This window comes from Schistocerca cancellata, chromosome 1 (assembly GCF_023864275.1).
Source record: "Schistocerca cancellata isolate TAMUIC-IGC-003103 chromosome 1, iqSchCanc2.1, whole genome shotgun sequence".
NCBI lineage: Eukaryota > Metazoa > Arthropoda > Insecta > Orthoptera > Acrididae > Schistocerca > Schistocerca cancellata.
Genome location: NC_064626.1, coordinates 1,048,267,214 through 1,048,293,389, shown reverse-complemented (window position 1 = coordinate 1,048,293,389; position 26,176 = coordinate 1,048,267,214). Strand labels below are relative to the sequence as shown.

The window sequence follows — 26,176 nt, the reverse complement described above, 5'->3', positions numbered from 1 at the left end:
TAAATGTAAAGGAGAGAACGGATAGGTGGAAAGAGTACATTGAAAGTCCGTATGAGGCGGAGGACATTGTCAGACAATGTGATAGAAGAAGAAACATTGGTCTGTAGAAAACATATAGGATCCAGTTTTAGTCAGAATTTAAAAGAGCTTTGCAAGATTTAAGATCAAATAAGACAGAAGGAATAGATAACATTCCACTGGAATTTCTAACATCATTGGGGGAAGTGGCAACAAAACGACTTTCCACATTGATCTGTAGAATCTGAGAGACTGGCGATATGCCATGACTTTAGGAAAAACATCATCCACGCCATTCCAAAGATAGCAAGAGCCGACAAATGCGAGAATTATCACTCAATCAGCATAACAGCTCATGCATCCAAGTTAATAACAAGAACAATATACAGAAGAATGGAAAAGAAAATGGAGGATCTGTTAGCTGATGATCAGTTAAGCTATAGGAAAGGTAAAGGCACCAGAGAGACAGTTATGACATTGCAGTTGATAATGGAAACAAGACTGAAGGAAAAATAAAGACACATTCATAGGGTTTGTTGACCTGGAAAAAGCATTCGACAATATTGAATATTGCAAGATGTTTGATATTCTGAGGAAAGGAGGGTTAAGCTATAGGCAAAGAGGGGTAATGTATGGTATGTAAAGAACCAAGAGGGAACAATAAGATTGGGAGACCACAAAACAAGCGCTCAGGCTAAAAAGTGTGCAAGACAGGGATGTAGTCTTTTGCCCCTACTATTGATTCTATACATCAAAGAAGCAATGTGTGGACATAAAAGACACATTCAGGTGCAAGATTAAAATTGAGCGTGAAAGGATATCAATAAGATTCACATATTTACTGATGACATTGCTATCCTCAGTACAAGGGAAGAAGAATTACAGGATCTATTAAATGAAATGAACAGTCTAATGAGTACAGAATATGGATTGAGAGTAAATCAATGAAAAATGAAAGTAATGAGAAGTAGCAGAAATGAATCAACTAGAAACTTAACATCAGAATTGGGGATGATACAGATGAAGTCGAGGATTTCTGTTATCTAGGCAACAAAATGACCCATGAAAGACGGAGCGAGGACGACATAAAGAGCAGACTAGCACTGGCAAAATGGGGCATTCCTGGTCAAGAGAAGTCTGTTAATATCAAACATAGGTCTTAATTTCAGGAAAAAAATTGAGACTGTACACTTGGAGTGTAGCATTGTATGATAGTGAAACGTGGCATGTGGGAAAACCGGAACAGAAGAGAATCAAAGCATGTGAGATGTGTTGCTACAGAAGAATATTAGAAATTAGGTGGACTGATAACATCAGGACCGAGGAGTTCCTCCACAGAATTTGTGAGGAAAGGAATATATAGAAAACACTAACAAGTAGAAGGGACAGGATGACAGGACACCTGTTAAGGTATCGGGGAATAACTTCCATGGTACTAGAAGGAGCTGTTGAGGGTAAAAACTGTAGGGGAACATGGAGATTGGAATATATCCAGCAAATAATTGAGGACGTAGGTTGCAAGTGCTACTCTGAGGTGGAAAGGTTGGCACAGGAGACGATTTTGTGGTGGGCCCTGTGAAACTAGTCAGAAGACTGATGACTGATAAAGCTTTTAGATGTCTCTTGCTTTCATTGGAATCTGAATGAAGAAACCTAGCAGAGCTTTATGTGGTACAAACTAATTAGTAGACTATGTTCAGAACTGTAATACTAACGTGTGCTTGATCCCCATCCCTAGAGCCACTTCTTCTTTTTAAGAATTATAGCTTGCACACTATACTCTAGACCAACGTTTCTAAAATGCCTCCTTTGACGGAACACAGTGGGCTCTTGGTGTTCTGATGGAATGCCTTATTGATTTTGTGAGGTTCATGAAATTTTACTAAATAGTAAAAAACTGTTTTCTTCCATGATTACTTCACTTTTAAACCATAACTAATCACACAGAACTAAAAATAAAATAATTTAAAAATGAATTTAAAAAATAAGAATCTTGTTTTATTCAATATTTTCTTGAATTTTAAGCTTACACAGAGATCGTGATAAAAATTTAAAAAAAATATTTAGTATCGTCGCAATGTCAAAAAAACATGATATTAATACTTTTTCGGCCTTGCTCTTGACATTCGTTGGTGATTAATTTCCCCGTAGTTCTACTTTTTAATCCATATTTTGTGTGTTTTACAAAATTGCATAAGAGTTTTTAAGTATATGATTTGCTGAACTCTGGTATGCTGTGCGTTATTACGAATTTGCGCAACAGGATTGATTTACGCTCCCATCCCTGCTGTTTCGCAGTAGTATATCCCTTAACTCATGAGATGCCACTTCTGTAACTTATAGTAAGAGAGGGGGTCTATAGAACCCATACGTTTAAACCAAGGTTTAAGGTACAAGCCAGTTGAAATTTTTAATTTGTTATATAACATTTATTTTTACAATTATTTAAGTATTGTTTCAATGTTCCTTGTTTATTTTACTGCATTAAATGAAGCCTGCAGCATTTGGCTATATATCACACAAAATCACATATATTGCAGTTTTTTAAAAAGTACACATAAATGGACTGTTAGAGAAGTGAATTTTACATTCTGAAAAGTTATACCATATCTGTAGTAAGAAAATTTCCACATGAAATTAAATTCCAGGGTTTAAATTTGCTTATAAAAATTCCACTTGATAGGTCCAAAAGAAAGTGTGCAAAATTGGCGTTCCTTGTTGGAATGGACATTTTTCTTAAACCGGTATCACTCATAACACATTAGATTGTAACTAAAACTTTTACTGGAGAAACAGACAGATCCTCATCACTATTTTCCTGAAATGCTTCCTCTGAATGACGCTCTTGTTAGACAGCAGAACTGTTATCACTGGTTATTGTAAAATTGTCATTTTTTTTGTCTGTGTCTTGATCTGTGTCACTGACACCTACCTCCTTACACCATTAACAATTTTATCAAACTCGGCACAGTTAAAACTGACACGTTCCTGCTGATATATTCTGTATGATACAGTACCATACTGAAGAAAGCAGGTACGTAGTTCATGAGGCGCTGGCAAGGAAATCCTAACACCTATCTGTAACACGTATCAGCAACAAACAAAAAATGCAATAATGTAACCGACAGCAAAACATTGTTGGGTTGTCAGTTTAAGGAGGGTAGGGGAGTGTCAAAGCATTCCATCACAACTGTCCTTGGAGAGTGAGTACAAAAATTTTCACACAGTGCGTGTGACCACACTTTGTGAGTTGAGGGATGTTTATCGTGTTTCATTCAATTTCTGTAAATTATCATTTATGCTGAGTCACTGAAAAATTTTCTATTTATCACCAGTTTCCATAAGAATGTTGAAGTGGATTCTTCAGTAAACGCCATTACAGTTTTAAACTTTTATTTCAGGAAAGCGTTTGTGGAGACATTAGTGGGATATGGTATTTTCTGTGAGAGCGTCAAGACACGAAAAAAATTCCAAAGATGCAGAATCCAACGATTTCATCTCACTTTTGTTTATACATATAGACAATGAGGAGGTGACAAAAGTCACGGGATACCTGCTAATATCATGTCGGATCTCCTTTTGCCCGGTGTATTGCAGCAACTCGATGCGGAAACGGGCCCAACAAGTCGTTGGAAGTCCCCTGTAGAAATATTGAGCCATGCTGCCTCTATAGCTGCCCATAATTGCAATATTGTTGTCGGTGCAGGGTTTTGTGCATGGACTGTCGTCTCGATTATGCCCCAGAACTGTTTGATGGGATTCAGGTTGGGTGTGATCTAGGTGGCCAAATCATTCACTCAAATTGTCCTGAATGTTCCTCAAACCAGTCGTGAACAATTGTGGCCCGGTGACATGGTGATGGAACATGAAGTCCACGAATGGCTGAAAATGGGCACCAAGTAGCCGAACATAACCATTTCCAGTCAATGATTGGTTCAGTTGTACCAAAGGACCTGGTCCATTCCCGGTAAACACAGCCCACACCATTATTGAGTCACTAGTAGCTTGCACATTACCTTGCTGACAACCTGGGCCCTTGGCTTTGTTGGGTCTGCACCACACTCGAACCTTACAGTCAGCTCTTACCAACTGAACTTGGGACTCATTTGGATAGGCTGCAGTTTTCCAGCTGTTTAGGGTCCAACCAATATGGACATGGGCCCAGGAGAGACACTGCAGACGATGTTGTCCTGTTAGCAAGGGCACTCGTGTCATTTGTCTGCTGCCATAACCCATTAGTGCCAAATTTTGCTCCACTATTCTAATGGATAAGTTTGTCATACATCCCACATTGATTTCTGCAGGCCGGCCGAGGTGGCAGAGTGGTTCCAGGTGCTACAGTTTGGAACCACGCGACTGCTATGGTCGCAGGTTCGAATCCTGCCTCGGGCATGGGTGTATGTGATGTCTTTAGGTTAGTTAGGTTTAAGTAGTTCTATGTTCTAGGGGACTGAAGACCTCAGAAGTTAAGTCCCATAGTGCTCAGAGCCATTTGAACCATTTGATTTCTGCAATTATTTTGTGCAGTGTTGCTTGTTCGTTGCCACTGACAACTTTATGCCAACACAGCTCCTTTGTCCCTGGTGAGAGGTAACGCCTGATATGTGGTACTCGTGGCACATTCTTGATGCTGTGGATCTTGGAATATTGAACTCCCTTATGATTTCCAAAATGGAATGTCCTATGCGTCTAGCTCCAACTACCATTCTGTGTTCAATGTTTGTTAATTCCTGTCCTGTGACTATAATTATTTCAGAAACCTTTTCACCTGAATCACCTGAGTACAAATGACAGCTCCAACAATGTACTACCCTTTTATAGCTTGTGTATGTGATAATACCACTGTCTGTGTATGTGCAGATCACTGTTCCATGACATTTTGTCACCTCAATGTACTGGGCAATGGTTTAATGTTTTTGGTTAATTGAAAATACAAATTAATGATGCAGTTGTTTTGTTTAATGTATGTTGTTCCATACTAGCAACATTTCCTTCACGTAATCAGTTCCCAACTTTACACATCTGATTGTTGTGGGTGTACTTTCAGTGGTCCCCTGCTCAACAACAAGTAAAAACAGCTGATAGGACACAAAAGGCACTACATAATAGGTGCACAGTGTGAAACCAGCAAAGCATATCACAACATAATTTTCAACCTCCATGAGACTGTATAAAAGTAGCCAGTACGAGGTAGGTTACATAAGTTTTCGCCCTGACCTTGAATATGAGTGTGAAGATTAAAATGCCTTGGAGGGGAGTTATCGATACTTGTCAGTAGATGTGCACCTGAATTATAGCCCACTGCTAGCCTCAGTAGAATGGTGACACTGGTTCGAGTAAGACAGTGTGTGCTATGCTATTGCAGTGGATGAAATTGAGTATTATGCAGTGATAAAGTTCCTGACAAAAGAAGGATTTGCACCAGCTAAAATCAAAGTCCACTTAGATGGTATTTATGGTGATGCTCTCCCTTCATACTCCACAGTGAAGGAATGGTCTAAACAGATTCCTCTAGGTGGACAGAGCATTGCTGATGATTCCTGTGTTGGTCGACCTGTTGAGGTGGTGACTAAGGAAACCATCTCTGTTGTTAAAAGTGAAGTTCTGTATGACAAATGATTGAAACTCAAGGATATGCAGTAAGGTTAGACTTACATAAAACAATTATGTTTTGGCTTGTGCATGATTACTTGCACATGAAAAAGGTCAGTGCAAGATGGGTGCGTAGACTTCTCTGCTGTGCAAAAGGAGCAGCATGTGAGTTGTTGCACCAAGTTTTTGATCTGTGCCGTGACAACCAGAAATAAGTACTGGAATTCATTGTTACAGGGAAGGAAACTATGTTTCTTTATTATGATCCTCTATCCAAAAGAGAATCTTTTGAATGGCATAAACCAGGCGAAGCTCCGCCAAGAAAGGCGAAAGTCACTCAGTACGCAAAGGGGCCATGACAACAATCTTCTGGGATTCCAATGGAATTCTCTTACTTGATATCAAAGAAAGGAATACGATTGTGAATGCACAATATTATGCTCCACTTCTGCACAAATTACTCCATCAAACTAGAGAGGCAACGAAGGTTGTCACATGGTGTTCATCTCACGATGACAATGCATCCCAGCACACAGTGGCAGTTGTGAAGGCTGCTATAAAGGAATATGGCTTCCAGGAGATTGACTACCCACACTATAGTCCAGATCTAGCCCCAAGTGACTACTATCTCTTCTCCAAACTGAAGAAAGATCTTCGAGGAATGAAATTTGACGAAGACTAAGAAGAAGAAGAAAGCTGCCGTAATGGGACATTTTACCGATAAACAATCACACACACACACACACACACACACACACACACACACACACACACACACACACACTAAATGGGTGGGCCTCAAATCTGTCCGTGCTTATGCAGCCTCCGAAGGGGGGAGGTAATTTGGTTATCAAGCAGGACAACATATGTCCTTCGATAGGAAAACACTTGTGGGATATGGTGAAGTGGGAATTCAGTTGGTCTCCACAACCTGCAAGAACCATTGCTGAATTGTAACTGAAGGTGCAAGATGGTTGGGACAGTCCATAAATACTAACTTTTCGGTTCAGAGATATAGGTGTCAAAAGTGGGCACTGCACCAGTGGACTACTTATGGAAAGTGAAGCTACTGGGAATCAAGTACTGAAGTGGCTGAGAGTGGCCAGAAAGTTCCGTCTAGAATGTTCATGAATACTCTTGAATATTTAATTATTCTGTCACAGTGAAAATACTTTCCAGCTCAGAAGGGTATCCAGGAGGAATGGGGAACCACATATGTCAGTATAGTGTTGGAAATTGTTTAGAGCAGATCAAGGAAAAGTGAAAGTGAGAATATGTAAAATAAAATCAAGTGAAATTTATTTGCGTAAGATAGTGAATGCTGAATTGAGTGGACTTTTGTGTGTTTATTTTTATGAATTTATTGTGTTATCTGGAATGTTCTGAGAAAGCAAATAATAAAAAAAGAGAAAGCTAAACACGTTTGCCGGCCAGTGTGGACATGCGGTTCTAGGCGCTTCAGTCTGGAACCACGTGACCGCTGCGGTCGCAGGTTCGAATTCTGCCTCGGGCATAGATGTGTGTGATGTCCTTAGGTTAGTTAGGTTTAAGTAGTTCTAAGTTCTAGGGGACTGGTGACCTCAGAAGTTAAGTCCCATAGTGCTCAGAGCCATTTGAACTGAAACAGGTCTTTTCAACTAATATTTCCGATAAATCAGCAGTCATAGAAGTAACAGCAGTTGTATTCGTTCTATGGTATTCTAATGTTAATTTTTGTTTGAATGTAATGTTCATGCTTACTAAAGCTGATGTATAAGGGGCATTCAAAAACAAACAAGCCAGAGGCATAACTACAGTAACCAGTACCCATATGTTAGAAGTATTGACCCTAGCTGTTGAGACACAGGGCAGTGAATGGCTCTCTCATAAAATTCCCGGGGCTCTGATGTTAACCAGTTCCCCATGTACAGCTGGACATCGTTGTCAGAGGTGAATCGTTTGCCCCTCAGAGCCTTTTTAAGGGGACCAGAAATGGCATAATCACAGGGAGAAAGGTCTGTACTGTATGGAGGGTGGCCGAGAACCTCCCATTTGAATTTCTGCAGGAATGCCGTGACTGTGTTGGCCGTATGAGGCTTTGCATTGTTGTGGAGCAGAATGACACCATGGGTGAGATTGCCTGGTCATTTTGATTTGATTGCTTGACGAAGGGTGGTCAAGGTTTGCGAGTAACACTGGGCATTCACTGTTGTCCCATGCTGCAGGAAGTGAATCAGAAGGGGACCATCTTGATCAAAGAAGTAGTCGGCATAGCCTTTCCTGCACTCATGTGGATGGCCTTGTCTTTTTTTGGTAGTGGTGACCCTGGATGCTTCCACTGGAGACTTTGTCATTTTGATTCTGGTTTGAAGTGATGACACCATGACTCATCTCTAGCCTCCACTCTTGCCAGGAACGCATTCCCTTCCTGAACATAGGGCTGCAGATGAGCAAGACAGTGGGCTATTTGACATGCTTTCTGGTGTGGTTGAACACTGTGGAGCACCCATTGGGCACTCACTTTGCACATGTGCAGTCGTTCCTTCATGATGGTGTGAACACTTCCGATGCTAAATCCGACCACAGCGGCTATGGCTTTCACTGTCACCCAGTAGTCCTGAGTAATGAATGCATCCACCAGCTGGATGATGTCATCGGTAATGCAGTGTGATGCTCCAGACATGTGCATCATCAGCTGCCCTGAAGCACTTGTGCCACACCTTGACCCTGGCAAGGGACATGCATTGTTTGCCGTAAACTTCTGACATTCATCGATGAATGTCTGTTCCTCCTACTCTCCCACTGTCAGAAACGAATAACACCTCTATGCTCTTCTTTTGACGCCTCCATGTCATTGTTCGCAATGCAACTGGCAGTGTTGGACGATTGATGCATGCTGCTGCTAGCTATGTGTAGTCACGTGACGTGCACGCATGCCCTCTAGCAATGAACTGTGAACTTCCACACTGTGGTCGGAACCACACCTCGTTAAACACGGCACAATATTATTGTCCTGTCACTGGTTTTACATATTCCAGACTCCGGCTCTTTCTTTTTGAACGCCCCTAATACATCCAAAGATGAACATTCATATAATATACCATTATGCACATGTGATATTATCAGGAAAATGTTTATTGGTTTGCTTTTCATGTGAGAATAGTACTGCAGCTCTTTATTGTTGAAATTTGTTGCAATAATGTTTAATGTTGGAAATTATAATTTTTGTGTTAATCGTCTAGCAACATTGCTAAGTTTCTTCCAGCAGCGCTTACCAGGGATATTTCCTCCTCAATTAACTAACAAATTGCTTCAGTCAGAGCAAAGGCACTTTCTGTATTCTGTAAAAAGGAGCAGCTCCTTTCCATTCAGAATCTTGCATATATTTGGTATTATACACGAAAACTAGTCTTGAGTTGCTACCTTCATGTAGATGCACTGCTACCTCTTTGTTAATTTGACGACCAGTGATTCTACGTTCTAAGCATCTGATTACATTAATTCTTATTATGTCTCTACTGACTGTTTATTTTGAGTAAAGTGACTGAATCTCTGCCTTACCTGTCAGTAGTTTTCCAGTTCTTTCATTCTCCTGCAAGCTATGGAATATGACTGACTTGTTAGTAAAGTGTGGTAATTGTCTATCACTTGTGTGTGTGTAGTATGCTACAACAACTGATTATTTTTTTCAGTAGAAATTCGCTTAAGACTGTAGAGGGCTGTTCTTGGATATTGGTGCAGCATCATTGTTACAGAATCATCCAGTCCTTCATTTCATTGTTGTTGCTGAGGGCTTTTCAGGAAATGCACACACATTGAGCCTGTTCCCAGAAGGCTTGACAATTTGATGTTGTTGTTGTGGTCTTCAGTCCAGAGACTGGTTTGATGCTGCTCTCCCTGCTACTCTATCCTGTGCAAGTTTCTTCATCTCCCAGTACCTAATGCAACCTACATCCTTCTGAATCTGTTTAGTGTATTCATCTCTTGGTCTCCCTGTATGATTTTTACCCTTTGCGTTGCCCTCCAATACTAAATTGGTGATCCCTTGATTCCTCAGAATATGTCCTACCAACCGATCCCTTCTTCTAGTCATGTTGTGCCACAAATTTCTCTTCTCTCCAATTCTATTCAATACCTCCTCATTAGTTATGTGATCTACACATCTAACCTTCAGCATTCTTCTATAGCACCACATTTCGAAAGATTCTATTCTCGTCTTGTCCAAACTATTTATCGTCCATGTTTCACTTCCATACATGGCTATGCTCCATACAAATACTTTCAGAAACGACTTCCTGACACTTAAATCTATGCTCAATGTTAACAAATTTCTATTCTTCAGGAACACTTTCCTTGCCATTGCCAGTCTACATTTTATATCCTCTCTACTTCGACCATCATCAGTTATTTTGCTCCCCAAATAGCAAAACTCCTTTACTACTTTGTCTCGTGTCCTAATCTAATTCCCTCAGTATCACCCAAGTTAATTCGACTACATTCCATTATCCTCGTTTTGCTTTTGTTGCTGTTCATCTTGTATCTTCCTTTCAAGACACTGTCCATTCCATTCAGCTGCTGTTCCAGGTTCTTTGCTGTCTCTGACAGAATTACAATGTCATCGGCGAACCTCAAGGTTTTTGTTTCTTCTCCATGGATTTCAATTCGTACTCCGAATTTTTCTTTTGTTTCCTTTACCACTTGTTCAATATACAGATTGAATAACATTGGGAAAGGCTACAACCCTGTCTCACTCCCTTCCCAACCACTGCTTCCCTTTTGTCTCCCACAACTCTTATAACTGCCTTCTGTTTCCTGTACAAATTGCAAATAGCCTTTCGCTCCCTGTATTTTACCCCTGCCACCTTCAGAATTTGAAACAGAGTATTCCAGTCAACATTGTCAAAAGCTTTCTCTAAGTCTACAAATGCTAGAAATGTAGGTTTGCCTTTCCTTAATCTATTTTCTAAGATAAGTCGTAGGGTCAGTATTGCCTCTCGTGTTCCACCATTTCTACGGAATCCAAACTGATCTTTTCTGAGGTCGGTTTGTACCAGTTTTTCCATTCGTCTGTAAAGAATTAGTGTTAGTATTTTACAGCTGTGACTTATTAAACTGATAGTTCGGTAATTTTCACATCTGTCAACACCTGCTTTCTTCGGCTTTGGAATTATTATATTCTTTTTGTAGTCTGAGGGCATTTTGCCTGTATTATACATCTTGCTCACCAGATGGTAGAGTTATGTCAGGGCTGGCTCTCCCAAGGCTGTCTGTAGTTCTAATGGAATGCTGTCTACTCCCGGGATCTTGTTTCAACTTAGGTCTTTCAGTGCTCTGTCAAACTCTTCATGCAGTATCATATCTCCCATTTCATCTTCATCTACATACTTTTCCATTTCCATAATATTATCCTCAAGAACATTGTCCTTGTATAGACCCTCTATATACTCCTTCCACCTTTCTGCTTTCCCTTCTTTGCTTAGAACTGGGTTTTCATCTGAGCTCTTGATATTCATGCTAGTGGTTCTCTTTTCTCCAAAGGTCTCTTTAATTTTCCTGTAGGCAGTATCTATCTTACCCCCTAGTGATATACGCCTCTACATCCTTACATTTATTCTCTATTCATCCCTGCTTAGCTATTTTGCACTTCCTGTAGATCTCATTTTTGAGACGTTTGTATTCCTACTTGCCTGCTACATTTACTGCATTTTTATATTTTCTCCTTTCATCAATTAAATTCAGTATCTCTTCTGTTATCCAAGGATTTCTACTAGCCCTCATCTTTTTACCTACTTGATCCTCTGCTACCTTCACTATTTCATCTCTCAAAGTTACCCATTCTTCTTCTACTGTATTTCTTTCCCCTATTCTTGTTAATCATTCCCTAATGCTCTCCCCGAAGCTCTCTACAACCTCTCGTTCTTTCAGTTTCTCCAGGTCCCATCTTCACAAATTCCCACCTTTTTGCAGTTTCTTCAGTTTTAATCTACAGTTCATAACCAATACATTGTGGCCAGAGTCCACATCTGCCCCTGGAAATGTCTTACAGGTTAAAACCTGGTTCCTAAATCTCTGTCTGACCATTATATAACCTATTTGAAACCTGTCAGTATCTCCAGGCTTCTTCCATGTATACAACCTTCTTTTATGATTCTTGAACCAAGTGTTAGCTATGATTAAGTTGTGCTCTGTGCAAAATTCTACCAGGCGGCTTCCTCTTTCATTCCTCACCCCCCTTCCATATTCACGTACTATGTTTCCTTCTCTTCCTTTTCCTACTATCGAATTCCAATCACCCATGACTATTATATTTTCATCTCTCTTCACTATCTGAATAATTTCTTTTATCTCATCATTTATTTCATCAATCTCTTCTTCATCTGCAGAGATAGTCAGCATATAAACTTGTACTACTGTGGTAGGCGTGGGTTTTGTATCTATCTTGGCTTGACAAGAAGGTTGAAATATTAGAGCAGGAGGTTCTCTGACAGTAATATGGTACCAAAAGTCTCTCTTTTCAGATGTAAAAAAAAAACAGATGGCCAAACTCAAGTTTCAGATTTGAAGGTAATCCCTTCAAAAGCCAAAGAAACTTAAAAACAGCAAACTTGATGAAGAATGTATTCTGCAACCAGCACAATTTGAATAAATCATTTTGATGATTAGTCTGTATTGTTCTTTACAATTAACTAATAAGTGTGCAGCAAAATATAAGATACACCCAGTTGAAGAGGAGATCTTTGCTGTAGCAACATTTTATGTAATGCCATTGTGTGAATGTGTTTGTCAAGAGCTGGCGTGATGGTATTCCCAGTTGCACCAGCTGAGTTAATGGCTTCACAGCAATTTCCTTATTTCTGGAGAACTGTTTATGCAATTCATGATGTATTCCTCCTGATCAGCACAATGAGCAGTTATCCAATTTCTTTGCTTCACAAAGTTGCCACAGGATGAAAGAGGTGCACAGAGGGCAGTGTCTTGCAAGATGCACAGTATTCTGGTGTTGTCAGCATTGTGAACAGGACTTGTAAACATCAAGGACATGATGTATCCTGGGCAGGTGCATGTTGTCACCATCAGCACCATGATTTTGACTGGAGAACGAATAGTCAGATCATCACATGTGACATTGCTGTTGAACTGTTGATAAGCAAAGGAACTGTGCATCGCATAATCCATGAAAAGCTTTGTTATCGTAAAGTTGTGTACAGTGGGTGCCCAGATATCTTTCAGAAAATCAGAAGATGGTGAGAATGGGTGCCTGCCGGACCCATCTGTTGAGATTCGTGGAACAAGAAATGAATTGCATTGCTTACGTTGGGACGTGTGATGAAACGTGCTGTCATTACTTTGACCCTGCCTCTAAACGGATTAACATGAAGTGGTGGCACCCCGGCTCTTCTCATCCAGAAAAGCCCACTCTCCTCTGAAGGCCAGAAAATGCTCAGTTTCCTTTTCGGCGAAGAAGGACTTATACTCACAACTGACTAATACAGGATGCACCAGTTGACACATGAGCAGTTTTGCAACATGTTGCTCAGGCTGAAACAGGCCATTAAGGACAGGCTCAGGGGAAAGCTGTCAAATGTAATATTGCTTCTCCAGGACAACGCTAAGCTGTGTGTACCAAGGACGACCCTTGAGCTCTTCCCAAAATTTTGTTGGGAGGTCCTTGAAAGTCCTACTTGCAGGTCTGGTGTCTTCCCATGTGACTTGGATATCTTGAACCCATTAAAACAGTAGGGTCAGAGGTTCACCGGTGACTAGGAAGTGCAGGACACCATGGAAAACTGGATCCATCACCAACCCATAAGTTTTTATACTGAAGTCATCCACTCAACTCACTCCCGAATTGCTGTGATCTGTGTACCGGTGTCAGTGGCAATTATGTATAGGTGAACTGTTCCACATGAACGGTAGTTATAATATTGTTAGTAAAATTTCTTTACAAATAACTGTAGTCACCTTTTCATTTTGGGAGACCTTATATATTGATTTGGTCAACTTACAACACTTTTCTTCATTGTGACAAAACTGCTGGATTCATAAGATTACCTTCCATATATGTTGAATTATATTTTGATTGGCAGGTAACAATTAAAATCATTGTTCTATGATATCAAGGAAGCACCGAGAGTGAAAATGGCAGGGGATGGGGTGGGCATATGGGAGGCTATTGCTTTTAATACTCTGACAGCAAAGAGATCACAGCCAAGTGGCAGCTTTCTTGTGGCCATGTGTTTATTCCATTTCACATGAGTATTTTAGAGCATCTTCCTGTTGTAAAAACATGGATACTTGGACTGGAAAGTCTGAAAATCACATAACCCATGATGCATAACCACCCTTGTTTTTCATTTTTGTTAGGACATTTAACTGTGGCCCCTCTCATTTTCCACTGCTGCCTGCAGTCTCACAAAATCAGTTGGAAAATCTTGGTTGACAGACAGTCCATTATAGTTCTCATTTAGCTTACAGAATGATTCAGCCTAAATCCCTAATTTATTTAGCTATTTATTTATTAATTTATTTTTTAATTTTCGAAAAATGGGAACTTCTAAAGAACTAATGAACAGGAGAGAAACAGTAAGCTTAGAGACAAAATTTACCTGATGTTAATATACACCCACTGAGTTGTATAGCTTGGGAAGATGCATCATGCATATGCATGTGTATTGTGATTGATGCTTTTATTTCTAGTTTTAGTGCTTCATTCTTAGAAGTAATTTTCAGTTTGTATGTTTCAGACCGTATGGATCATCCAGTGATCCATGTGTCCTGGAATGATGCTTCAAAATACTGTTCTTGGGCACAGAAAAGATTACCAACTGAAGCTGAGTGGGAATATGCCTGTCGTGCTGGGCTCAACAATCGTTTATATCCTTGGGGCAACAAGATTCAGCCTCATGGTGAGCATTGGTAAGTACAAAGCTGTTTTTGTATGTATGTATGTAATGAAAGGAAAGAAAGTATAACTGTTGTGCTGTTAGTGAAAAATCATCTCCTTCTTTGCAGTGTAAAGGCATTGTATTGTTATTTGTCTGTGTGTAATTTTTCATGGTGAACATTTCATGAGTGAGTTACTGAGCCACAGTCAGAGATGAAAAAACAAGACAGCTGGGTTCCCCGAAGAAGAGATATGTTGGACAGAAAGTGGGCACATATTGTGTAATGGTAAGAAAAGAGCTGTATGAAAACATACAAAGATATTCATTACCCTTTGGCTTTTTCTCTAAGAATGGAGTGGGGAAGGTAGCTACCATTAATCACATTATACAGCTTGTATTCTGTTTACCGCCAAACAGTAATCTACAGCTTACCAACATAGAAAAAGTTGAAAAATACCAAATTAAAGGTTTATCATCATTTGAGAAGTTTGTTGTAGGTAATACTGCACTGTAGTATATCCAAGATTTCTGTATACTTGTGTTCCATAGATTCTGAAATTAATGGGTTATTTGTGGAAGGTCATACAGAGTAGCTAACATATGTCACTTTCCAATAATGTAGAAGACTTGACAGCTGTAAATGTTTATGTGGCAAAGTGCAAAGGTGCTCCTATCATTCCCTACAATGTACTTGCTTCCCATTTTCTGTTGTTTTTTGTTTCTCCAGTCTCCATATTGCAAATCTCTACTTCGCTTTCCTTCATCTACATCCTGTTTCCATGGCCTCTTTACCTTTTTTTTTTTTTTTTTTTCTTGTGAAGGTATCCACTGCCATATATGTTTCAGACACCTTGTACAATCCATCTTTTAAAGATGCCCATACCAAAGTAGCCTTTTTGTTTCAGTTGTGTATATGATAGTCTCTAACTGCAATTTCCCTCCATATTTCCACATTTCTTTTGTGATCCAATCTTGATATTCATCTAACTACTTCTCCAGTAGTCTATTTCCGTTGCAGGAAACCTTTGTTTATATCTTTTATTAATTTCCCAGATTTCTGACACATATATAGCAATACTTTCCGTAGTTGTATGGTATATTACTTTTTTAATTTTGATTGTTAGTTTTTGTTCCACGAAACAGAATTTAACTGTCTGATTGTCTTCTTGGCTTGTTCAACATTATTTGCGTTCTTTCCACCAACAGATAATATTACTCCAAGATATTTAAAAGATTGACTTCCTTTTTTGCCAGTTTCCAAATCCATTGCATCATTTTTCCCCAGTGCAAGATATTCAGTTTTAGCGAGATTTATTGAACAACTTTTTTAAAGAACCATCATCTATGGTATTAGCTCCTCACAGGAATACCCTCTAGAGTCTAAAAGTATAGAATGGCACGAGTTTATTTTTCAGTGTACCATGTTAGTTGGAGCATATTTCCATTAAGATCCACTTATAAATGGGTTCTTTGCTCATTCATGTGTCACCTATTGTTACTGTATGTTTGGTGTACTTTGGGCAAAATAATTCTATTCATGGAGAGATCACCAAAGAGTTAAAACGATTCTCATGGTTATACCCCCAAGTGAATTTTAATTCTCATCATGCATTCTAGTGCTCTATTTAGTTCACAGAGGTGCCAACAGTTCAAGACTCATTCTGTCACAAAACCTTTGTATGATGAACTGAAGCTATACAGTGTACTTAAGTTGAGCAATAGTGTTACCTTCCTCCATAGACAATTTTGCGTGTGCATTTTGCCCTTCTAGACATTATGATTAAAAAGTGGGTAATAATTGTTATTTTACTGACATTTCAAATCTGAGTGCACCTACAATAACAAGAAACCTATAGAAAAATCTGCCAAAATTAATATTAATCAGAGTGAGTTGATTATTGTGCAACTATTTGGCTACATTGAAAAACAGAGGTGATAAGCATGATATGGTGGACCATATTATGAATGTCATACATCCAGTCATTGAAACATTCATCTTCACAATAGTAAACACAGTCTCCCCTGGTGGAATGATGAATTATGCTCGATAGCTGAAGGCAAGATGATCTCACATTGTTTCCAAAGAGCCCTGCATATTAGTATTTCTTCATGATTTACTACTCCTCCTCCAGTTCCAGAGCCTTAACTGAATTAAGGACATGTTTCAAGCATCTGACTTGAAAAACTCTAGCATGTAAAACAATATATCAGGCTCCTGGCAAAGATGTAGTAGTCTTTTATTGACACATAGTGAAGCATTACCCAGTGACATATGGAGAGATAAAGATTTTTTTTAACAGTTGAATAAGCTAGTTAGTCTAGTTTTGTTGGTATTAAAATATTAAATCATTGTGCACAAGTAATTATCATTGGATAAAAACCATTCTTTGGAGATAATTCTCTCATTAATCTCATGTTAGCAACACTAACAGCACCTGCCTACTTATGACCTGTATAACTGTCATGTGTTGTGCTGCATATATACAAGTGTGATTTTCTTTCTTCTTAAATACAAGTAATAATTTTAAATAATTGCTTCTGCTGAAATGAGACTTCTAATTAACAGCAGACTTACCTTATTTTTCAGCAGAAACTCGTAACAGGTGGTGCCCCTTTTAACAAAGGGTCTTAGTGATCCTATCTTTTCCAGCCTCCATCAACCAATCACTCTTTCGTTCCTGAAGAAGGAATGCATTGTTCTGAAAGTTCAAAGCATTATCTTCTGTTTTAATTGTTTGTGTGATCAATACTGGGAATTGTGCCTCCTGGAGGAAGGTACTGGCTTGCTTTTCTGACTTACTGATTTTAATAATTTTCTTTGTTAAACAGCACATTCATTTTCATCACATTACAGAATCATTGTTAATAATTCCTCTGCTAAATTAGGAATGAGATTTAAAATTATGAACTATAAACACACATTGCTTCAGACATCATAGAATAATTTATATTTACAGAATAATTTACATATTCGGGTTAACATTTTGTTCAGTCCATTATTTTTAACAAATGGAAAAAATTAATTGATAAAATATTGAAATACTCATGAATAGATTATGCAGATGTGAGTTAGCAGTGAAGCATATAAGAATGAAAAATTCATTTCACCATGCCTCATACTTCATTGTGTGAAGGCTCATCCACTCGTGTTGCTTGTGCTGTATTGATGATTGTATGTTACATTTCAATGGAATGTATTTGTGAACAAAAGAGCAGCTCCTAGTGTACCTGTGAAGTTGATCTCTCATTTAGCTGAGACTGAGAAACGTAAGTTATGTGCAGCATTTGTACTTTTCACAGGCAGCTGCGGAGAAGATTTTACTGGTTTGACACATTGGCTAGATTACCCAGTTTCCTCAGAGCAATCAGTAGGCACAGTAGTTATACATAATTAACTGCATTTTCTCATATTATTGTTAGGGAGATCCTAATAATTTTGCTGTTGAGCACCCAAAAGTTCCAAACCAATATTGGTTTAATGTTGAATGTTACAGGAAAGTACTTGTAGAATGTGACTACATAAAGGTTAAAAGAGACCACTCACCAAAAGACAGAAGTATTGAGTTGTTGATAGGCATACACAAAAGGAGGAAAATCTGCTAGCTTTCGGACTTATCCTTTGATTAGCTGGAGTTCACACACATGTGCACGCGCATGTGCCTATGCCCCTACATGATGCAGGCTATACTTCGAAAGCTAAGTCCAGAACTAGCAAGTGTCCTTTGGTCTACCATTATGTATGTTTCAGTGACACTGCTTAATAATAAGTATGTATAATTTTGTTTTGAATCATCCACATTTATACTTGTGTGAATATTAAACTGAATGATAACATTTATTCTTTTCTTTTTCCTGTGTAATTAGCCTGTAAATGTATGTAGCTTGGTTGATTATAAGAGTAAATAATTGTTTATGTAATCAGGTCACCTTGCTTTTTGAAGATGTGGAAGTAGCCAGTAATATTTAACTAATGAACACAATTGTTTCTACTACTTTTTATCTGGGAACAATATGTTGCTTAACTAGAGTGTCAAAAATCAGTTCAATTAGAGAGTAATTGGATAAAAACAAATGGTATGTAGATGGGAAAAGATAGTCTTCAAAACTCATTCACATGTACTGGCGTGTACCAGCATGCTCACATTCTGATGAGAAGGTAGACGACATCTACTGACAGTTACAGAAGATGATAAATAACAGCAAATCTCACTGCAAGATGACAATGGGGGATTCTAAAATGAAAACTAAACCAAAAACAAATTTTACAGTGGGAAACTTAAAATTGCCAGAAATGTTGTGATCATGCATTAGGTCCTTGGAAACAGCTAAATGAATCTTAAAATGAGGTGGTTGTTGTTGTTGTTGTTGTTGTTGTTGTGGTCGTCAGTCGTGAGACTGGTTTGATGCAGCACTCCATGCTACTCAATCCTGTGCAAGCTTCATCTCCCAGTACCTACTGCAACCTACATCCTTCTGAATGTGCTTAGTGTATTCATCTCTTGGTCTCCCTCTATGATTTTTACCCTCCACGCTGCCCTCCAATACTAAATTTGTGATCCCTCGATGCCTCGGAACGTGTCATACCAACCGGTCCCTTCTTCTTGTCAAGTTCTGCCACAAACTCCTCTTCTCCCCAAATCTATTCAATACCTCCTCATTAGTTATGTGATCTGCCCATCTAATCTTCAGCATTCTTCTGTAGCACCACATTTCAAAAGCTTCTTTTCTCTTCTGTCCAAACTATTTATCGTCAATGTTTCACTTCCATACATGGCTACACTCCATACAAATACTTTAAGAAATGACTTCCTTACACTTAAATCTATACTCGATGTTAACAAATTTCTCTTCTTTAGAAATGCTTTCCTTGCCGTTGCCAGTCTACATTTTATATCCTCTCTACTTTGACCATCATCAGTTATTTTGCTCCCCATATAGCAAAACTCCTTTACTACTTGAAGTGTCTCATTTCCTAATCTAATTCCCTCGGCATCACCTGACATAATTCAACTACATTCCATTATCCTCGTTTTGCTTTTGTTGATGTTCATCTTATATCCTCCTTTCAAGACACTGTCCATTCCGTTCAACTGCTCTTCCAGGTCCTTTGCTGTCTCTGACAGAATTACAATGTCATTGGCAAACCTCAAAGTTTTTATTTTGTCTCCATGGATTTTAATACCTACTCCAAATTTTTCTTTTGTTTCCTTTACTGCTTGCTCAATTTACAGATCGAATAACATCGGGGAGAGGCTACAACCCTGTCTCACTCCCTTCCCAACCACTACTTCTCTTTCATGTCTCGCAACTCTTATACCTGCCATCTGGTTTCTGTACAAATTGTGAATAGCCTTTTGCTCCCTGTATTTTACCCGTGCCACCTTCAGAATTTGAAACGGAGTATTCCAGTCAACATTGTCAAAAGCTTTCTCTAAGTCTACAAATGCTAGAAACATATGCTTGTCTTTCCTTAATCTATTTTCTAAGATAAGTCGTAGGGCCAGTATTGCCTCACGTGTTCCAACATTTCTACGGAATCCAAACTAATCTTCTCCGAGGTCGGCTTCTATCAGTTTTTCCGTTCGTCTCTAAAGAATTCGCGTTAGTATTTTGCAGCCGTGACTTATTAAACTTATAGTTCAGTAATTTTCACATCTGTCAACACTTGCTTTCTTTGGGATTGAAATTATTATATTCTTCTTGAAGTCTGTGAGTATTTCACCTGTCTCATACTTCTTGCTCACCAGATGGTAGAGTTTGTCAGGACTGGCTCTCCCAAGGCTGTCAGTAATTCTAATGGAGTGTTGTCTACTCCCGGGGTCTTGTTTCGACTTAGGTCCTTCAGTGCTCCGTCAAACTCTTCACGCAGTATCATATCTTCCATTTCATCTTCATCTACATCCTATTCCATTTCCATAATAATGTCCTCAAGTACGTTGCCCTTGGATATACCCTCTATATACTCCTCCCACCTTTCTGCTTTCCCTTCTTTGCTTAGAACTGGGTTTCCATCTGAGCTCTTGATGTTCATACAGGTGGTTCTCTTTTCTCCAGAGGTCTCTCTAATTTTCCTGTAGGCAGTATCTATCTTACCCCTAATGAGATAAGCCTCTACATCCTTACATTTGTCCTCTAACCATCCCTGCTTATCCATTTCGCACTTACTGTTGATCTCATTTTTCAGACGTTTGTATTCCTTTTTGCCTGCTTCATTTACTGCATTTTTATATTTTTTCCTTTCATCAGTTAATTTCTATATTTCTTCTGTTCCCCAAGTATTTCTACTAGCCCTCGTCTTTTTACCTACTCGATCCTCTGCTGCCTTCACTATTTCATCGCTCATGATTTCATCCATCAAAAAATAAATTACACAGCATTTGACACTTCTAAACCCTTTTCAAATTGCAAGTGATCACAGATGAGTGTAAAAAGAGATACAGAGCTAGAAAGAAAAAGACTCATCTGACAAGAAGGAGAAAATGTAGGTTTTGAGACTTTAAGGGTAGGTAAGTAAAGCTGTCCTCAGGTTGAAGGTTGGTTTGAACATCGCAGTGCTTTACTAGACACGGTCCTCTTGGGTGTGGTGTGTTTTTGCCTTCCTCCAACCCCTGGATACAGTTACCCAACTATTGTAGGGATCCTGCATTTTTTACAGTAACAAATTACTGCCAGAGGTGAAAATAGTTATGTGCTAGTGCTAGTACAAATAGAAGATTGGAGCCTAGACTTCTAGATTTGTTGTCAGGTGCGTATGCACTGAGCCATGGAGCTACACAATAAGGAGGCACACTAGATTAAATTAAGCAGCACATTTTGCTGGTTAGAGAATGAAGATTATACTTCCATAGACCTTAGGGACAATTATTAAATGAACTTATGCCATCAGCAAAGCAGGTGAGAATCACTAGTGAACGACTGGAAGGACACAAAAGATATAATGAATGTGTGGTAAGAGAAACAAGGAAATATGAAAATAGCATTGAGAAGGTAAAACAGAAGTTTATGGTGGGTAGACATCGCACCAGACCAGTAGCATAGTAACTAACAACAGAAGGGAAAATTATACAATCATTCCAAGATATCCGTAAATGTTTGTATAATTCAAGAAATGAATCAGAAATACAGGCATTTAATAATTAAAATATTGACATGTGTCATTCAAAGTATGGAGAAAGGAGAGACATTTGTAGATGGTGGGGTTTCGGTAGAATCAATACTGGAACAAATTCATATAACAGGATACTATACTAATAGGTCTCCAATCTGTAATGCACAAAAATTCTTAAAATGGTCACTAAGCACATAGGAAAAAATTGGATTTTTAATCTGTAAAAGGAACAAGATGATTTCAGAACTAGACACAGCAGAAATTACCATTTACAAGCCATTATCAGAATTATGGATTGGAACAATAAGTACAAATTACCACTTCATCTGAAATTCATAGGTTTTGAGAACGTTTGTGATTCACTTTGAACAAAATCTGTAGAGAAGACCTTTTAGGAACGAGCTATTAATTAAAAATTGGAAGAGGAGTTGGCATGGAGATTCTCTATCCACCAAAAGTATACTCAGCAGTCTTTTTAAATCCATGAGTTAATAATCAAAAAAGGTATTCATGTTAATGGATCATATCTGAAACACCTTTCTTTGCTTATGACATTGTACTGTTTGCCTCAAGTACAAGTAAACTTAAGCATCAGATTAAAAAAAGTGATAGAGCAAGTATGAAAAATAGTTACAATAAACTAAAATAATGTACAATGATCAGATCAAAAAGAAAATAGTAGAAATTTATAATAACTGGATGGACAGAAAAAGAAAAATAGGGGTGCTGAGCAAGTAACGAGGACATTGTTTGGCATTGCCAAGAACAACAGGAAAATGAACAAGTGGATCATGGAACAGACTTGAGTTGAAGACATAATTATAATTGTAATGAAAATGAAGTGGATCTTTGTAGGAAATGTGACTCTTTGAGCTATGCAAAAGTATGGCAGTTACTTCAGATGAAATCTGAGGGTATTCTGTTTATTGTATGACACACATAATATACACAAAGTAACAAGGCAAGTGTTCAACTAAAATTAAGATACAGAAAAAAACTGTAAATTGTCATTTTAGTTCACATCCACTGAAAGATGTCATATGTGATATTTCTGAATCTTCTTTCTCACATTGTGCCATTTCCACCTGCTTTTAATTGTTTTGATTGTTGTCCTTGGTGTCGGCGTACTGTGTTTCTACACTGGGTGAAAAATGGGGTTGTGGATTCCGACGCGACTTCTACAAATTATGTAGCCAATAGGTGCACAGTTATGTTTCATTGTACTTTAATTTTCACTTTGCACATCCCCCAATATTACATAGTTATATGGCCAGTGCACAATTATTTAACCTTCGATAAGCCTCATTATTAGTTTGCAGGCGAAACCCCACATACTGCTACAATAGTTTCCTGTTGAACATCTACGAGCAGTAAAAGTTTAACCACAAAGTTCACAGGTCTTGAAGAACACTCAGGTACATGTGGAGCAGACACTGTCACTGTTTTTACACATGGCCTAGTTGTTTAACACTTGTTCCACAGTTAATACAAAGCATTGTTGTTGTTCTAACCAGCACAGGTTACTTGTCTGTAACTCTGCCATGGACTGACTGTATCGTGACCAAAAATTGGGCCCTTACATATCATCACAATAATCAGGGCTGGAACTACACATTGTTCGAAGTTAAATTTACAGAAATTACAATTAAAACTTAACTCATTAAATTAACTGAATACATAAAAAAATTGGTTCTTTTTAGCAGTTTCTTCTACTATGAGGGTTATGCCAAATTATTTGTTGAAATTGTGAAATTAACAAATATAGTTACACAAAAAATACTTTTGACAAAACTGTTAATTACTTTGGAATTAATGAAGGGCTGGTTTTGCTGACATGTTTTTGAATAGAGCTAAATAGATACTTTAAGATTACTAGAGCTTTGTCTTCCAAATATTTACAATCATTACAGAATTTATATTTGTTTATACGTCAACAATAGAATTTAAGTTATGAAATAGTTAATGATTTCACCCTATAATGAAAGTTACTAACTAGGAATAAATAAAAAAAAAGAAGAAAAAAAAAGAGTACTCCGTCTTCAGGCCATGAGTGGCCTACCGGGACCATCCGGCCACCGTGACCATCCGGCCACCGTGTCATCCTCGGAGGATGCGTATAGGAGGGGCATGGGGTCAGCACACTGCTGTCCCGGTCATAAGATGGTATTCTTGACCGAAGCCGCTACTATTCAGTTGAGTAGCTCCTCAATTAGCTGCACGAGGCTGAGTGCACTCCAAAACTAACTAGGAATAACCAAAATAAATTAGAATATCAAATACATACTTAAAACTAAGTGCAAAATTAGGTCTGGTGTTATATTCTTTAACACTGAGGGCCAATCTTTCTCTTTTATGAAACTGCAGATAATGCTCATGTATGTTAATAGTAAATAGTCAAAAATGAAAAAATGAATTTTAAGTAGGCAGATGTCAAAACAAGAAGGGAATTAAAAATATCCCAGCTTGCTTTGTCACAACATGGATACCTCCTGATGGAGACATTCGAAGATAAGTGCAACACTCTGATTTTCAGTTCCACAGCCAAAGGCAGCTGATAGTTGAAAATCACATTTTACTGATGAGGCAACACAGCATCCCTGGTTTGGGCATAATTTACTGTGTCTGGGAAAATGCAAAAAATATACTCAAAATTCAATGTATAAATGGTCATGGTTGTTGCACAGAGTGTATGAAGTCCTGGAGTGTCATGCTGCAACATTTACTGGCATTAAAAATGTGCTCACAGACAATTGAAACTATGACTTATTTATTCCCAAAGTGTCAACTTAATCTTCTCTGCAATCAGTTACATACTCTAAACTTCAGTTATTTTAGTTGAATTGCTGGTTGGTTTGCACTTCCCACTACCAAGTTTTGTACATGGGCCATTGATTTCTGCTCAGTGCAGTTGATTTTTTTTCATGTATTCCACAGTTTGGCACTCCTGTTCTTAAACCATGTGGCATACAATAAAAGCCATGTAATTGGCATAAATCAGACATAACATGTCATTTAAACATGAATTCTGTCAAATTTGTTTACTGGATTTCAGTCTCTGTGGTTAATACTACTATAAATTTCTGTGGAGTTATGGGGCAGTCTTTCTGACTTGAACTAGTGGTGCGTGCCAATGAAGTCAGATCAGCTGCTACTAACTACTGCATTTATGCTTGATGCTGTGACAATCTATCTTCCTTGTGAATCTCCATTTTTTTATGAATTTTATTAGCTTTCACACCTTAAGCTTGGAGCAGCCATGTTTATACCAATAGAATTTATAATTTTTCCAGATATGCACAGTGGTACTTTCTACATTCTACAGGGTGTTCCTTGCAAGACTGCCAACTTACGGGACTGTTGCATGATATTAGAAACTTTTATTACAAACACCCTCTTTGTCATTGGTCTGCCTGCTATGAACATTTGTATTTACACAAATTACAGTTAAACTGTAAAAAATGGGAATTAAAATAATGTTTCAGGGTAAATATCTGGCAGGGAGAATTTCCAGAGCACAATACTGGGGAAGATGGATATGTCAGCACTGCACCTGTTACAGCATTCCCACCAAATGCTTATGGACTACACAACATTATTGGGAATGTATGGGAATGGACAGCGGATTGGTGGCAAACAAAACATTCCACAGAACCGGCCACAAATCCAGTAAGTTCTGTGAACTAGATAAGATTATGAAACATTTCAGTAGGATATGTCATTTTGCTATATTTTATGTTTATAATTTTTTTTGTTTCATAATGACATTATGTAGGCCCAAACACCAAAGTCTTCAGCACTCTGTGTAGCAAAATGCACACACAAGTCACTTGTAGTTGAGCGTGTTGATGTCCTCCTTTCAGATGTTACTCTAGCACAATCCAAGCAACACGTAATGTTATGATCTAAACAGTATAAGGTTTTTTAATCTTCCAGTAATTTCTTGTGCTTTCTAGCAGTTTTATTAAAGTACACAGGGATTTAGTGCTCTTCATAATTATCTTGAAATAATTTCTAATTTTATAGATAATTACAAAATGGTTTTCATTATATTACATTTTTACATGTCTAATGGTTTTGACACACATGTGATGTAGGTGGTTCTGTCACTATCTGTCTGCTTATTAATTATGTTCCTTTGGTGTTATTGGAAGAATACCTGCTGGTTATCACCTTAGCTGACTTACTTTATGTAGTTGTCAGATTATATTCTTTATGTTAGTATTTTAGTGATACCTTATTTGACAGGTAATCCAGCGATATTGTATGGTTACAGCCAGTTCTGCTTATCATTACTGTTATGTAGATATTTATCATTGCTACTGTTATATTTTTCTTGTTCTTTGTGTTATATCTGTATTTACATATTTTCTTTTTTATGGTTCTACATATTTTTTAACTTTTGAATATCAACAATATAAGGAAAAGATAAGATTGCTGCTTACCATGAAGATGAAGATGCCATGGTAAGTTGCGGACAGGCACAATGAAAAGACCTTACACACTGGCTTTTACCCAAAGACTTTGTCAGAACAGAATACACACACACACACACACACACACACACACACACACACACACACACACACCTTCATTC

At 38.2% G+C, this 26,176-nt stretch overlaps 1 protein-coding gene across 1 annotated transcript in view; it reads left to right on the top strand.

Moving 5' to 3' along the window:
- LOC126090404 (formylglycine-generating enzyme) overlaps positions 1-26,176 on the top strand; it is a 123,037-nt gene that overhangs the window by 51,964 nt on the left and 44,897 nt on the right. The window contains exons 2-3 of the mRNA XM_049906984.1: positions 14,334-14,505; positions 25,065-25,248. Of these exons, the coding sequence (XP_049762941.1) occupies positions 14,334-14,505; positions 25,065-25,248 (356 nt within the window). The remainder of the gene's footprint in view (positions 1-14,333; positions 14,506-25,064; positions 25,249-26,176) is intronic.